Here is a 14274-nt window from a genome sequence, read left to right on the forward strand (position 1 = left end):
TCGAACATTCGATGTACAGATATTAATACTCATAAATGCCGAACGAGGGCAGCACGTACTTTTCGGATTCATGTATTAAAAATTTGCGTTGAAAATCACAGATATCATGTAACACGCGTTTAAATCCTAACCTTACATAGGAATCAATAGCTTAATGTATTTAATTAATAGTATTTTGTATTAAATGTGACATTTAATTTTATTATTTATATCATTGAAAGAGAATTGAGTGAGAAGAATTGTTTAAATATTCAAAATTGTTATATTTAGTTTTGAAATGAATGATACTATTATACTGCTATACTATACCATTTTACTTTAAATATTTTGTATTTTTTAAATACATTTATCATTTTTATTTATATGTGATATATATATATATAAATCTATGTAATTGTGAATAGTAATAATTTTTTCTTTTTAAAGAAAAATTTGTTTTTTATATAATACTAAATTTTAATATTGTACAGAAAAAAATTTGCTTATAATTTATACTTTAAATATTATATATATATTTAATTTATAAAAGAAATAATAAATAATCTGAATATTGATAAATAAAAAAATATATTTAATATAATAATATAATAATTAAATATATAAATAATCTAATATTTAATTCAAAAATAATAAATATTCATTTCAAACATTATTGTCAAAAATATTTTTCAATACAAATTGTTTTACATTGATACAAAATTCTAAAAAGAAATTTCATTAAAATGAAATATGTACAAAAAATTTATGTATAACGTAATTTTTATTAATAATTCAAAAATTTCAATAATTATATTATTTAAGATTGGATATTATTACATATAAGTATATACATATATAAATTAGTATATAAATATTTTATTATGTATATTAATTTTGAAATAAATTTGCAAAATGCAAATATAAAATTGTACAATTTAAAAATTATATTCAAATTAATATAATTTAATTGTACAATTAATTTCAAATGATATAAATTTTATATGATTTTTTTCGATATAGCAAATTAGCGATCAAATTTCTGTATTCGTGTATATTTAAAATATAAATTATGGCGAATATAGCTTTAAGAGTTTTTACCAAAACTCATATATCTTCACATGTGAAAATTCGTTTTGAACAAGTTCGATATGGACATTTGCGAGGAAAACCACCGACAATCGCTCTCAGTTTGCAGCAACGCCTGAAATGTAAAAAAAAAATAATATTAATATCATTTCATAAAATTATTATTTCTCATAAAATATTATTATCATTATTTTTTTTTTTTGCAGTGCTTAAAAAACCTGAATTACCTAAAGTAAATATAGGATTTTCTGTGCCAAAAGTTTCTGAGGAAAAAAAGGAGGCTATGATGGTTGAACGAAGAAAGAAACGAGCCAACTCAAACTTTGAAGTAGAGTTAAGAAGTGGAAAGAGTAAATAATACATTTTTCATAATAATAATAATATTTTAATTATTAAAAATCTGATGATATAATATTCATACTTGAGATACGATGACTATATATGACTATATATTTTATAGTACCTCTGAATTTGGAAGAAGTAAAACGATTTTGGTTAGAAATATCTTTTTCATATGATATTCATAAAATTGCAACCCATTATGGCATTTTTCAAGATTTGTTTGGAGATGCTTTCTTTTTTCCTGTTGTACCACTTGAAATCAGTTATAAGATAGATGATGATACTTCAGTTAAAGTTTATACAGGAAATGTTATAAAACCTGCAGAAGCATCTGAAATGCCATATGTTGAATACAAAGTTGAAGATGATACTTTATGGACATTAGTGATGTGCACACCAGATGGTAATTTAGAAAATTCAAATAACGAATATTGTCATTGGTTTTTGTGAGTCAATTATTTATTTATTATTTATTTTAATTTGAAATAATATCATAGAACTATAATATAAAATATCGCTATTTTATTTTAGAGGAAACATTCCAGGGAATAAATTAGAAATGGGTGAACAAATAATAGATTATATGAAACCATTTCCAGCTAGAGGTGTAGGTTATTATCGTTATATATTTATTCTTTACAAACAAAATCAACGATTAGATTATGTAGAATACAAAAAAGATCAACCTTGGTAAGGAAAAGTAGATTATATATATAATCGTTTCTGTCATATCATCATTTTTCATTTAAATCGATGTTTTTCAGTTTAACATTAAAAGAACGTAATTGGAATACGTTAGAATTTTATCGTAAATATCAAGATTATATTACACCAGCTGGTTTAGCATTCTTTCAAAGCGATTGGGATCCTACAGTAAGAGAATTTTATCATTCGGTGTTAGGTGCGTACAGTCGATTTCACACTTATTTTTAATATTATTATTTCACTATTTAATGTTGTTATTTATATGCAAAAATTTTACTTACAGATACCAAAGAGCCAATATTTCAATATGATTTTCCAAAATTATATGTTAAACCACAAACATGGTTTCCAATAAAAGAACCATTTAATCTTTATTTGGATAGATATAGAGATCCTAAAGATATAATGAAAGAATATTTATTAAGAAAATTACGGAATATTCATCCTTTCAAAGAACCTGAGCCACCTCTCAAGTATCCCAATGCTGTTAAGTTCGACAAGTACTTACCTTCCTGGTTGAAAATACAAATTCGAAAGGAACGATTACGATGGGGCCGAGTTAATAATCTCTGAAATCAAATATTTTATAAATAAGAAATTTTATAGCTTAAGTAAATTGTAAAATATATTGTAAAATATAATTTTGTAAATAAATAAACGGAGAATATCTCATGAATGAAAAAAATATAGAGGAAGCATTGATTTCATACACACTTTATTATAAACATAGGATGTTGTAATTAACTCATTCTTATATAGTTTCATCATTTCATAAATTAAAAGAGAAAGAGGAGAATCATTCTAATCTTAAATAAGCTTCTACAGCTTGTTTGCTTCTTAATTTAATCTCTGCCCGTGTTGGTACTAAAGTATCAATCGCTTGATGTTCAACAATGAGACCTGAAGAAACATAATAAAAATATTGTTACTATATATCGTTATTGTACCGCCACTGTATATTAAAACAAATATTATAGTTTAAACATTCCTTATAGTATATTCACCTATGCTTTTATCACTTATGCTTCTTAATAATTAATATTAATTTATATATAAAAATGCTTACCCGGTGGTTCTACCTCCTCCTCTTTGAACTTTACATTCGAGCGATAATTAGAAACATAAGTTTGATACAGATCCCTCGCCCTCTCCTCTCTATCTTTGTCAAATTCGAAATTGCTCATTCCAAACAATTGTCCTACTTTTCGACTAACGTTGGACAACAATGCTAAACCTAGGAAAAAATGACAAGAGAAATAAATGCAAAATTTTGAAAATTTCCAACCCTCTCCTCTCTCTTTTCATCTTACTATCTGTCTCCATTTTTTCCATCATCGGAATATCAATTTTTTTGTCTAATTCTTCCGTTGGTTTCTTCGTAGGTACTCTGTTACCTCGTTTTACGCAAACCAACATTGCCACCATATTTTGCAATGCCGCCCTTATATCCATTAACAACTCGCCGTGCTCTTTTTTCACGTTTTTTTTCTCGAGTTCACGTTTTTTTTGCATAGCAATCTGTTCCAACAAGATATTTTTATCCGCGTTATATCTAAAAGAAAACGTCAAGTTGTGATATGAGAATGAATTAAACATTGTGACAAAATTATTATTAAATATATACTCTTCGACACCAGCTACACGAGTGTATTCAAAATTGGATAGGGCAGATAATGCCTCCTTTTTTTTAAGCAACAATGCATCACGTTCCTTCACATTGCGATCAAATTGTTCCAGAAGTCGTGTTCGTTGTTTCATTTGATCTTCCAATCTTAATAAGATTGAAATATTGAAGTTTAGAATAAGAGAAGACTGAACTTTATCCTTAAATTTTAAGTTTAATAAAGTTATAAGCCTTTAAAAAAGGTCTAAGGTATAAATTTTACAGTTTATTTTGACACCATGTAATTTATTAATTAGTTTCATGTGCAATCAAATGTTCAATGATACAAGTTGGTGATTATAAGATATATTGTTTACAGTATAAACAAATCTTTATAGTGATAAAAAACAGATGCCTAACGTAGATGCCTCATAAATTGATTATATATATATTTTTTAATTAAAAATTACTGCAAACAAAGCTACATTCATGAAATAATAAATCATAGTGTTAAATTTATAAATAAATAAGATATATTAATTGCTAATTAATTGTGCAATGCTTGAAAGTTTATTAATCCTATCCTTTAAACAATTAAAATAAACATTGGATTATATTTAATTAGAATTAGGTTAGAAAAGAATAATTTGTAAACAAAAATCAATTGAATATTTAATGACAAATAGAATTTACAAAAAAATTGAGCAAAAGATTGGATGAGAATAAAATTTAGATTGTCCTGTTGATTAAGTTAAATTTGATGTGGAAACTATAAATTTAATTTAACATGATAAATAAAATTATTTCCTTTTTAAATATCCATTCAAATTGTCTGTCAATATTAGTTATTCAAAATAAATATAAACTTGATTTAATGTAAGAATAGATTGAGAACGAAACTGGCGCCAAAATAAGCGATAAAAATTTAAAAACTATGATTTCATTGAAAACTTGTATTTTCCTATTATATCATAAAATGACATAAAAAGAAATAAAGCCAACCGAAGTTCAACTGAAGAAGAAAGAAGAAAGATTTTTATCAGATTAAGAGATCACAATTTAGATCTTTTTATTTCGATCGAATGAATTATCGTAGTGGACTACCTTGAAAACATTTCTCGATAAGTATGCACGAGCAACGAATCTTTAATTTTATTAAACACATCTTCCAACGATTTTATTTGTTTGTCCAATATTTCGTTCGATTTAATCACAGTCTCTTTCATTATCGTTTCGCTCTGTAACAACATTTCTCATTTATTGCAAATATTTTTTTTATAAAGTTTGTCAAATATCATTGTATACAAAATGTCTATATATATTTGTATCTCTTAATACACCGTGATTCACACTTACCTCGGTCCTTATTAACGATTGCGCGAACGACCATAAATCCTCGACCTGTTCGTGCAAATGTGCCAGCATACGCTCCCTTTCTTTCATATTATTCCAAACGTCCCGCGTAATGTGTTTATATTTCATTTCAATATCATTCGTTTCCTCGGCCGCGATTTGCCCCATTATCGTCGTTCGAAGTATCACTTTGCATTGACTTCTACGATCTAATTGCAAATTGTTCAGCAAATTTTCGTAATACATTGCGTCCTGCATTATATTGAAATTGTTAAACGTCGTTATATCTTTTTTTTTTTTCTTTTCCATAATTTAAGCAGGCACCTTTTTCAAAATTTTAAGTATAAAATTGTACGTCAAACTTATTGCTCTTGCTGCATTTTGCTTCGCGACAGATTTTTGATACAGCGATATCAATCGTTGGTGTTCTCGATTTTGAGACCATTGCACTCTCTCCTCCAGTTCATAGATGTGAATGACTTCCGCGTGCTCTATCTTCATTACGTGTTGTTCTATATTATATATTTATATATATATATATATATATATAAATACGTAACATACTTGTAAATTGAAACATTCTTTCATTTTTTTCTTCTTCTCGAAACGAAGAATATCTAATTGGCGCCGTTTTTGATGATTTTCCTCGTAAATGGAATCGTAAACGTGCTGCGCAAATCGAAAAAATTTTGTGAAATTTATACGTAAAAATAAGAAAAAAGTGTATAATATGTATATTATTTATTTATTTGGAATTTACCTCAGTTTCACGTCCGCGATATTTCAATCGTAAATTTTTACGAGTTTGTAGCAAACGATATACTTCACCTTTCGGAGTTCCTTTCGTAATCTCTCTGATAATCTCGTGATAATTTTTTATATCACGATTGTACGAATTCAATTGCCACAATACCTTTTTCTTTAATTTTAAGGCATCTTGAAATCTTATTTTCTTCTGGCGTGCTAAATTTATACGATATACAAATTCTTATTTATTTAGAAAACACGTAAAATATCGAAAACTGGAAAAGCATTTTCATCTTCTATCTTGTTAATAAATCATTTTTTCATTTTTATCGTATAAAAGAAATAATTAAATATAACAACATCACAAAAGAAATTCTCTTACCGTACAATTTAAGGACTCCGCGATATTGATCCAATTTATCTTTCGTCATCCATCTTACGTCTTTAATTCGAAACGGGGATAGTTTGGTTATCATTTCGTTAAGGTATTACGAAGATCTATCAATTTATCATATTATAATTCAAAATCAAGGAATCATCAGATTAATTAATTATAAACTCGGTTTATAATTATTATTGGCCGGAATAGAAGAATCTAGAATTTTTAGAGAATAACGTAATTTTATTTTACATACAAAGACATATCACATACAAGGGGAAAATGTGAGATCCTAGATATTCCTAAAGGTTAGAATTAGGCATCGTACGTAATAATCTATATCGCATTCTTTTATTGCACGCGTATCCTGAATATACATGGCTCCTTTCTTTCCCCCCCTCCCTCTCTCTCTCTCTCTTTCTTTTCTTTCTTCTTTTATCATCGTATTGTGCACGCAATTCTATTTGGCTTTTCTATTCTAAGCTCATACAACTTCTTTTTAAATGACACGATCGTTGCTCCATTTGTTTTTTTTTTTTTTTTTTTTTTCTCGTAATTTTATATTGTATCGTATATTGTAATAGTTTTTGTTAGTAAAAAAATGTCCGATATTATTATTATTATTATTATTATTATTAGTATTAATATTAAATAACTTGCGAGGTTACAATCATCGAGGTATATCCTCGACTAAACATAACCTCAAAATTGGAATCTAGATTTACGTACCGTCGTCGTCAAAAATTTCTTACAACGCGCGCAAAATGTATAATATCTCAAATAGCAATATACAATGTTTAACAATCATTATTGGGATTGACATTTTTTTGTCGAGAAAACAATCATCGATACAGGCGATTAATTCATCTTGAATTATGAATTTCAAAAAATTCGATCGTGTAGTAGATTCGTTGATATGTATCGTTTACTTTTTTTTCGATCAAAGTGTGAATTGTGCTAATTTATGCACCACAGAATTCGTGTGTATAATATGTTTTTCTCGCAATTGGAATTCTTTTTTATGCACATCAGTAGCATGTTCATAATTCATTCAAATCAGGCGGTACGGTATGGGATTGAACTTTTTTCGCACCTTACAACATGATACATTGGTACGAAATCCTAATGTTTTCCTTCAATTTTTCTCTCTCTTTCTCTCTCTTTAAACATCTTTATACGATCTACAAGGTGGCGGGGGTGCGCTCCATATTCCATTCTCCCGACAGGTCGGCTTTCTTACTGGTTCCAAAGGCGTTACGTATCCCGGAGAACATGTTACCTGTAACAATATAATAAATGAGATGATCTAAAGATGAAGTGAAACCTATTAAAAGATTGTTTTATAATTTTATCATTGATTACATTGATAATAAAGATCACATTATTTATAGTTTATTATTTATTGAAAGGAAAATAGGAGAAATAAGAATTCTATTTTTCTCCCTCTTACTTGTATGTTATCACCTGGTTTGTACCAAAATTTAAGAGGCGCAATACGTCCATGAGGCGGATCACCTGGATACGGACATCTCACTTTGCCTGATAGTTAAAATGTTATTAACAATGGAAAGAAAAAAAATAATTCCAAATTGTTAGAAATAACATTGAAAAACTTACAAACAGGAGACGGATGAGACCACGTTCCATTCTCTGTACATATTATAGAGGCCTCACCTAACAGCTGATGACCAGGCAAGCAAACAAATCTGACCAGCGCTCCAACTTTGTACACACGTGTTTGATGCTGCTTCCTTCCTGAATTATGTCGATTCGTTTGTTCCATAATACGCCCGCTCTTTGGTATCAGTGGAATCGGACAAGTGATTTCTATAAATCAATTTCCAGAAAATTTAAATAATATTCCATCTTGATTTGACGGATAAAATCAATATTTAAATTTTGTTCCATGTAATTTTTCCATATTAATATCATTTAATATCTTAACGAAACTATCTTAACTATCCTAACTTTAATTATTTATTCTAATTATTTATTTATTTGTTCTCGCATTTTATCGAATTTCTTACTTAATAACAATTTTAAAAATAAAAACTATCGAATAAATATTGAAATCTTATAAAGTATTAAACAGATATCTTCATAAAATACTGCACAATTTTTCGATTTGATATAATATTCATTCAAAAGATATCACTTTGACAAATATAGATATCAAGAAACGAGTATCGAGTACGTAAAGTACCCCTAACATAACCTATAATTTCAATATATGTCAAATATCTTGCGTTAACGTTATTGGCTTCGATCATAATAGTTTGAATAACGATTTCGTCATCAATTTCGATTCAATAACTAATTTAATGTATGATTTTATATATTTTATATAGAAAAAAAAATAGAAAAAGAATTTACTAGACATACCTACGCAACTAGGCTTATCGCCGCTCCACGAACCATCGCCTTGACATTCTATGCTTTGTGGTCCTAATAATTTATGACCCCACATACAGGTAAATATTGCTCTACTACCGAAAGTATTATTGTATTCGAGAAGTTGCAGCCGCGTGTCATCGAGCGTTTCCACGGATGGGCACGTAATTGTTATGCATTCCGGCATTTCTGCTGACCATTTACCTGAAAAAACAAAGATTTAATCGATTTATTAAACAAATTACACGCACATGAAACTGTAAAAATATTCATCGAAGTTTAGATTTATTATAAATTGCAAGTAATTTAAATTAGATAAAGCGAGATGGACGCAAAATGGTGGAACAAATACGACAGAAACATTATTTTTTATTTTCGAATAGAAAAATTTTATCAACATTTTCACCAATTTTTATATTTGTTCGTTGATAATATCGAAACCTGCAAAAATATTCTGTATACAAAACACAATGAAATGATACTTTTATAATTCTGTCTCTAGATATTACTTTTTTGCAATAGAAAAATTAGCGTATCTTTCATAAAATTTAAAAAAAATCTATCTCTATTTACATTTTACCTTTTGATCCACTCACCGTTATATTGGCATGTTATACCAGCCGCGCCTTTCAATTTAAAACCAGCAGGACACTCGAATGCTGCTCCATGACCCATCCGCGCACCTTCGATTTTGCCAATTAACGGTTCGGGTAAATTCAAAACGGGACATTGGACATCTGTAACATATATATATTTTTTGAATAGCTTTAGCTTTAAAAATAATTTTTCTTATTTCAAAAATTTCAACTTACCCACGACGTGGACCCGTATCGAATTGGATAACCCACGGGGCGTAGAACACGTGTACACTCCCGAATCTTGAGCCTTCGCGTAATATATCGACAACCGATACTTCCAATCCCTTTCACGAGCAGCGATTGCCCATCCTGAATCGAATTTTTACAACAATTATAGAATTTTAAACATTATAAGTATTTATTCATAATCTTATTAAAATATTATAAGAATTATACATTTATTTATTAATTTTAAATATTAGAATTATATAATAATATTAGAATTATATAATTTAATTAAGAATTATATAATAAATATAAAGAATTTGAATATTTTCTCATCTCGTGTTACAATTGTTCATTCGTTTGTAATTCTGATTTGTAATTGGAAATATAATTGTCGAAGCTTACCGGTTAAATATTGGCGAAAGGTCGAGGTCCAAGTCCACTCGGGATTGCCAAGTTTCCTGGCGAACAGGCATTCAAGATGGAGGATGCTTCCGGGGAAAACGGCGAGGGCGCCGGATGGTTCGACCGCAGCTGAACCGGCCGGTAATCCGAACACGATCGTTGGAGGTACATCCTCTGTTTCTCCTCGAACAGTCAACGAGAGGAGAGATATTAAATGAAGTGATACTTTTCGTTCTGTCTCTTTTATATTATAAAATTTAGAAGCGAAAAAATTTCGTTTCATTATATATATAATTAATATACAATTATTCAGGGAGGGAAAATATATGAACTTATAATAATAATTGTATTGTATGCAAGAATATATTTATTATATAGGAATTACATACGTTCATTTATTCACCTGTATAATTAGAAATCGCTGTGGTCGGAGTACAAGAGGGTAGTTTCCCGTTCCAACTTGCGTTACGACAGTGCAACAGAGAATCGCCGATCAGCTTGTACTTGCCAAGCTCTCTACACCTCACTGTAACGCGTTCCCCATGCGGTACAGTAATCTTGTCTACCTAGTGACAGATCGTTCACACGATCATTCTTATTAAATCCTATCATTTTAAAAAAAATATGTATAATATAAACAAATATGATCGAGATAAAAGGGAAGGATTAAAATAAAAAATTTGTTGGAAAGAAGAAATCGATCTTTTCGGTAAATAAAATCGATTTTCTAAAATTTTTAATGTTGAAAAACTTACGGATATCGTAATATTCTTGTACGTAACGATCAAAAGTGGATGTAATCCTTCAAGTTTGCAACCTCTTTGAAATCCATCGATATCTGTATTCGTTGAGAAAATGATTCTGATTAATTAATTGGAATTTTTATTCGTGTAATAGAAAGAATTATCAATTGAATAATAATGATTATATACTTTCTATTTTTAATTAATAAAAAAAAAAACAGTATTAGAGATATTTTTATTATGATTTGGATATATCTATATAAACATTATTGTACATCGAGGATAGACGAATCAATTTTGAAATTATTTTCATTATTAAAAGCACGTGTTCATCGGCATCGTGTTTATTTTATGACGCATGCTCAGCGTGGTTTCACTGGACGTTCAATAACAGAGCTAACCGCTTTCCAAAGTACCCAGACAACTTTATCGATCCGCCAATTTGGTTCACGCGAAACCATTCGTTTCAATAATTTTTCGACAATTTTATATTATTTTTTTGTCATCAAAATCACGATAAATACTCGTATTGAATTAAAAAAATAATAATAATACGTTGTATCAAATTTCAGTTAGTTCCACGATATAGAACGACATCATGTTTCATTACATTTTGTAAAACGTCTTGTAAAACGTACATAGAACAATTATGATGATCAAACAAATAGAAAGAAATTTAAAATCTCCCTAAAATTTTAAAACACATTTTTCATTCATTTTACTTATTATTTTCTATTTTCTAACGAGCTATATATACTCACCTACTTGTTTCGCTTTGCAAAAAGTAAGTATCGTGGTTAGGCCAAACAAGAAAACGTAAAATCCGTTAGTCAGTTTCATGCGATATGCACCCTCGAAGAATTTCCTTCTTCCTTCTTTCTCGATGGACATACTGTTCCTGTTTGCATATCAAAACGAAATATTATTCGAGTCACTGCACTGAAACTTGGTTTCGATGGTGATTTCGTATCGAAAATGGGTGGAATTTTCGCACGATGGAAATCCCTTCCTCTTGCCTCCCGGCATTTTGTTTCATAAGTTTCATGATAATTTCCCGTATCCCGTACGAATGCCAGAGGATCCAACGTCACTGTAAAAAAAAAAAAGGGGAGGAAATAGATCAATCGAGCCGCCCACCACCCGCACAGTTTGCGTTCAGTTTGAACAACCGGCGTGAACGTATTTACGTGCGCTTGGAGGATCGATAAACTGACAACGAAGGCGAAGGGGAAACGCGCGAATAATAATCTACGAGGAATGATTAGCGACAGAAGCAACGTCGCTACTAACTTCATCGCTAACGCTCGTAAAACGATACGTGCCACCACCTGCGGGGGATGAGACGTATTATAAAGTAACCAATGACTCTACCGTACTTCCCCACAAGCGCAGGCGTGTAACGTGTCACATCATATTTCGCCAATTTAAAGTGGAAGAAAGAAAGGAAAATTTTATTTTCAATATTTTTTAATGTTTCTTTCACTATTGGAGTTATAATTTCGTTTTTCATATTATTGTAATTATGGATCGATTAAGATTTAGTTCGTAAAAGTTTACTATAATAATAAAAAAATAATGAAAGTAAAATGTTATTTTGTGATTTTGTAATATATGTACTTTGTTTTATTTGCAATTAAAGAAGCAATAATTTTTGTGTTTGAATTTTTGGCTTGTAAAAATTGGTTCTTCAAAGATGTATGTAAAATGAATGACATGTGACAATTGTATATTAAATGAGCAAAATTCAATGTAGTGATAACAATAATTTTTTTTACTTACTTTCTTTACTGTAATAAATAAAGGAAATTGTATATAAAATGTATAAATATACGATATAGTTATTTTACATGTATTATTTTATAACATGCAAAAATTGGATAGAAAATTAAAATTAAAATTTTTAATTAATAGATTTGATAAAGTAAAGTTAATCGTATATTGTACCTTAAGCATAAATTTTGCAAAACTATTGACGAAAAAAAGAAATATTGATAATAAATAGGGTAAAAATTGGAAAATTAACGCCATTTCTGAAGTGCCGCAAATCAAATGAATAGATAAGGAAAGCAAGCAATGAAAGAAAGACAAAGATAGAATAAAAGTAACTCTTAACGACATCTCTTGAATAATGAAGGCATTATTTAAAGTAAAAAAAAATTTTGAATGCAAATATATTCAAGAGATGGCGTTATCGATCAATTTTTGCCTTATCTCCTGTCTATATTTGTTTCATCTAAAAATACTAGAGATGGCGTTCACTTTTCAATTTTCAACATATCTGTTCTTGTATTATTTGTTTATTAATATATATTGGAATATATTATAGATTACTAGAAATTAGAAGAAATATCTATTCTATTTTTCATCCATATTATCTTAATTGCTGATAGAGATAGATAATTGTCTCTAAAGAGTGATAAACATAGTAAACTTTTTTAATTAGTGATACAAATATTTTCTTATGTACAATAAAACTAAAATAATATATCATTTACATTAAAAGTAATAGTTTTGCAAGATATAGATACATATATTTATCAACTACAATGTTTCAGAGTATAGAAATAGTATATTTCAAAATTATTCGTTTAAAGACTTCAACATAGAAAAATTTTATTAACATACATATATTATCTTTGATATGATACGTACAAGATTCATTCATGATATTATTGTGTTTTAAAATTTAAAACAAAAAGAAAGTTAAATCGTGTCATATCATACATAATTTTTTATACTGTAGCTTTCATTTTCATTTTGCAAAATGATAGATATTACATTAATTTAATAGTTCTAAAACTCTACAAATAAAAAACAGAAAATTATACTAGTAAATCATATAATCATGATGCAAATACAAAACTATACAAATCAAACACAATCATTTCACAAACAAAATGATAACTTTATCTTAAAGAACATAATGCTTAATTTTTAATCAATATATGTTTCTGTTTTTTTCCTTTCAAAATGATTCTATTATGTATATTAATAAATATTCATAAGTTAATTTATTAATTAACCATAATACATTAATACTTACTAATTGGATGGAAAATTTCACTTATTTCGAATTCAAAGAATATTTTTAAACAATATAAATAATCTCAAATAGTTTTCATTATTTAATTTCTAGATCCATACAATAATAATACTTTTGAACATCAAAACTGAATTAATTATAACAAGATCCATATGAAATAAATATACCTTCCATACTATTCATAATTACTATTGTACAATTAATTTTAATACATTTACATATCAACATCACAACCACCTCAATATATTAATTTTATTTATAATCTCCTTTCTAACTAATTGAACATTCCTTCTCTGATACACATAATTATATAAATTTGTATGTATCCAACAATGTATTCCATCCGTGTCGAGTTTTGTTATTCCGATCTGCAATGTACGTAAACTTTGCCAGGAGAAATCGCGAAAAGGAACGATCAGCGCTTTTCTCGCAGAGTTGATTAGCGCTGTAAATTAGTGTCTATACTTGAACGAGTGCAACACGTAACCACGGGTACATTTTCAACCTGCAAAACGAATCGATGAGTTCAATGAGTTCGATGAGCATTCACGATGCGTCTGTACGCGTACAAAAGGAATGTGACCCTTCTACAACAGCGCCTGTAATTCATTGTTCGCACAACCCGTGGGTGCGGTTCAATCCTATTCTATTTTTATATAAAAAATTAATAATTCCAATTTGATTTATCAATCAAT

General features: G+C 28.5%; 3 protein-coding genes across 6 annotated transcripts; 1 reads left to right on the forward strand and 2 right to left on the reverse strand.

Moving 5' to 3' along the window:
* Positions 1-45: 45 nt before the first annotated feature.
* LOC410727 (39S ribosomal protein L38, mitochondrial) lies at positions 46-2801 on the forward strand. 2 transcript variants are annotated; one of them, XM_006568639.3, is made up of 7 exons: positions 46-156; positions 1000-1187; positions 1272-1415; positions 1526-1853; positions 1939-2097; positions 2172-2308; positions 2396-2801. In XM_006568639.3, exons 2-7 carry the CDS (start codon positions 1049-1051, stop codon positions 2683-2685), a joined length of 1197 nt encoding a protein of 398 aa, XP_006568702.1. In that variant the 5' UTR covers positions 46-156; positions 1000-1048; the 3' UTR covers positions 2686-2801. The 2 variants fall into 2 exon arrangements, with proteins under 2 accessions (XP_006568702.1, XP_394204.2); XM_394204.5 differs by having other exon boundaries at positions 97-229.
* On the reverse strand, positions 2591-6465 carry LOC725649 (synaptonemal complex protein 1). Its single transcript, XM_001121471.5, has 11 exons — positions 6198-6465; positions 5829-6031; positions 5633-5737; positions 5393-5563; positions 5072-5320; positions 4820-4953; positions 3737-3883; positions 3423-3664; positions 3179-3346; positions 2827-3012; positions 2591-2681 (listed from the first exon to the last, which is right to left on the reverse strand). Exons 1-10 carry the CDS (start codon positions 6289-6291, stop codon positions 2909-2911), a joined length of 1617 nt encoding a protein of 538 aa, XP_001121471.3. The 5' UTR covers positions 6292-6465; the 3' UTR covers positions 2591-2681; positions 2827-2908.
* A 144-nt stretch (positions 6466-6609) lies between these two features.
* Positions 6610-11875, reverse strand: LOC408595 (locomotion-related protein Hikaru genki). Of its 3 annotated transcripts, none has more exons than XM_026443086.1 (11): positions 11724-11875; positions 11298-11626; positions 10549-10631; positions 10197-10359; positions 9794-9967; positions 9398-9532; positions 9182-9322; positions 8577-8789; positions 7812-8021; positions 7645-7733; positions 6610-7473 (listed from the first exon to the last, which is right to left on the reverse strand). In XM_026443086.1, exons 2-11 carry the CDS (start codon positions 11425-11427, stop codon positions 7357-7359), a joined length of 1455 nt encoding a protein of 484 aa, XP_026298871.1. In that variant the 5' UTR covers positions 11428-11626; positions 11724-11875; the 3' UTR covers positions 6610-7356. The 3 variants fall into 3 exon arrangements, with proteins under 3 accessions (XP_026298871.1, XP_006568699.1, XP_006568700.1); XM_006568636.3 differs by having other exon boundaries at positions 9794-9976; XM_006568637.3 differs by having other exon boundaries at positions 9794-9976; positions 11827-11842.
* Between the last annotated feature and the right edge of the window lie 2399 nt (positions 11876-14274).

Source organism: Apis mellifera, linkage group LG1, assembly GCF_003254395.2.
Source record: "Apis mellifera strain DH4 linkage group LG1, Amel_HAv3.1, whole genome shotgun sequence".
In the NCBI taxonomy this organism is placed as follows: Eukaryota; Metazoa; Arthropoda; class Insecta; order Hymenoptera; family Apidae; genus Apis; species Apis mellifera.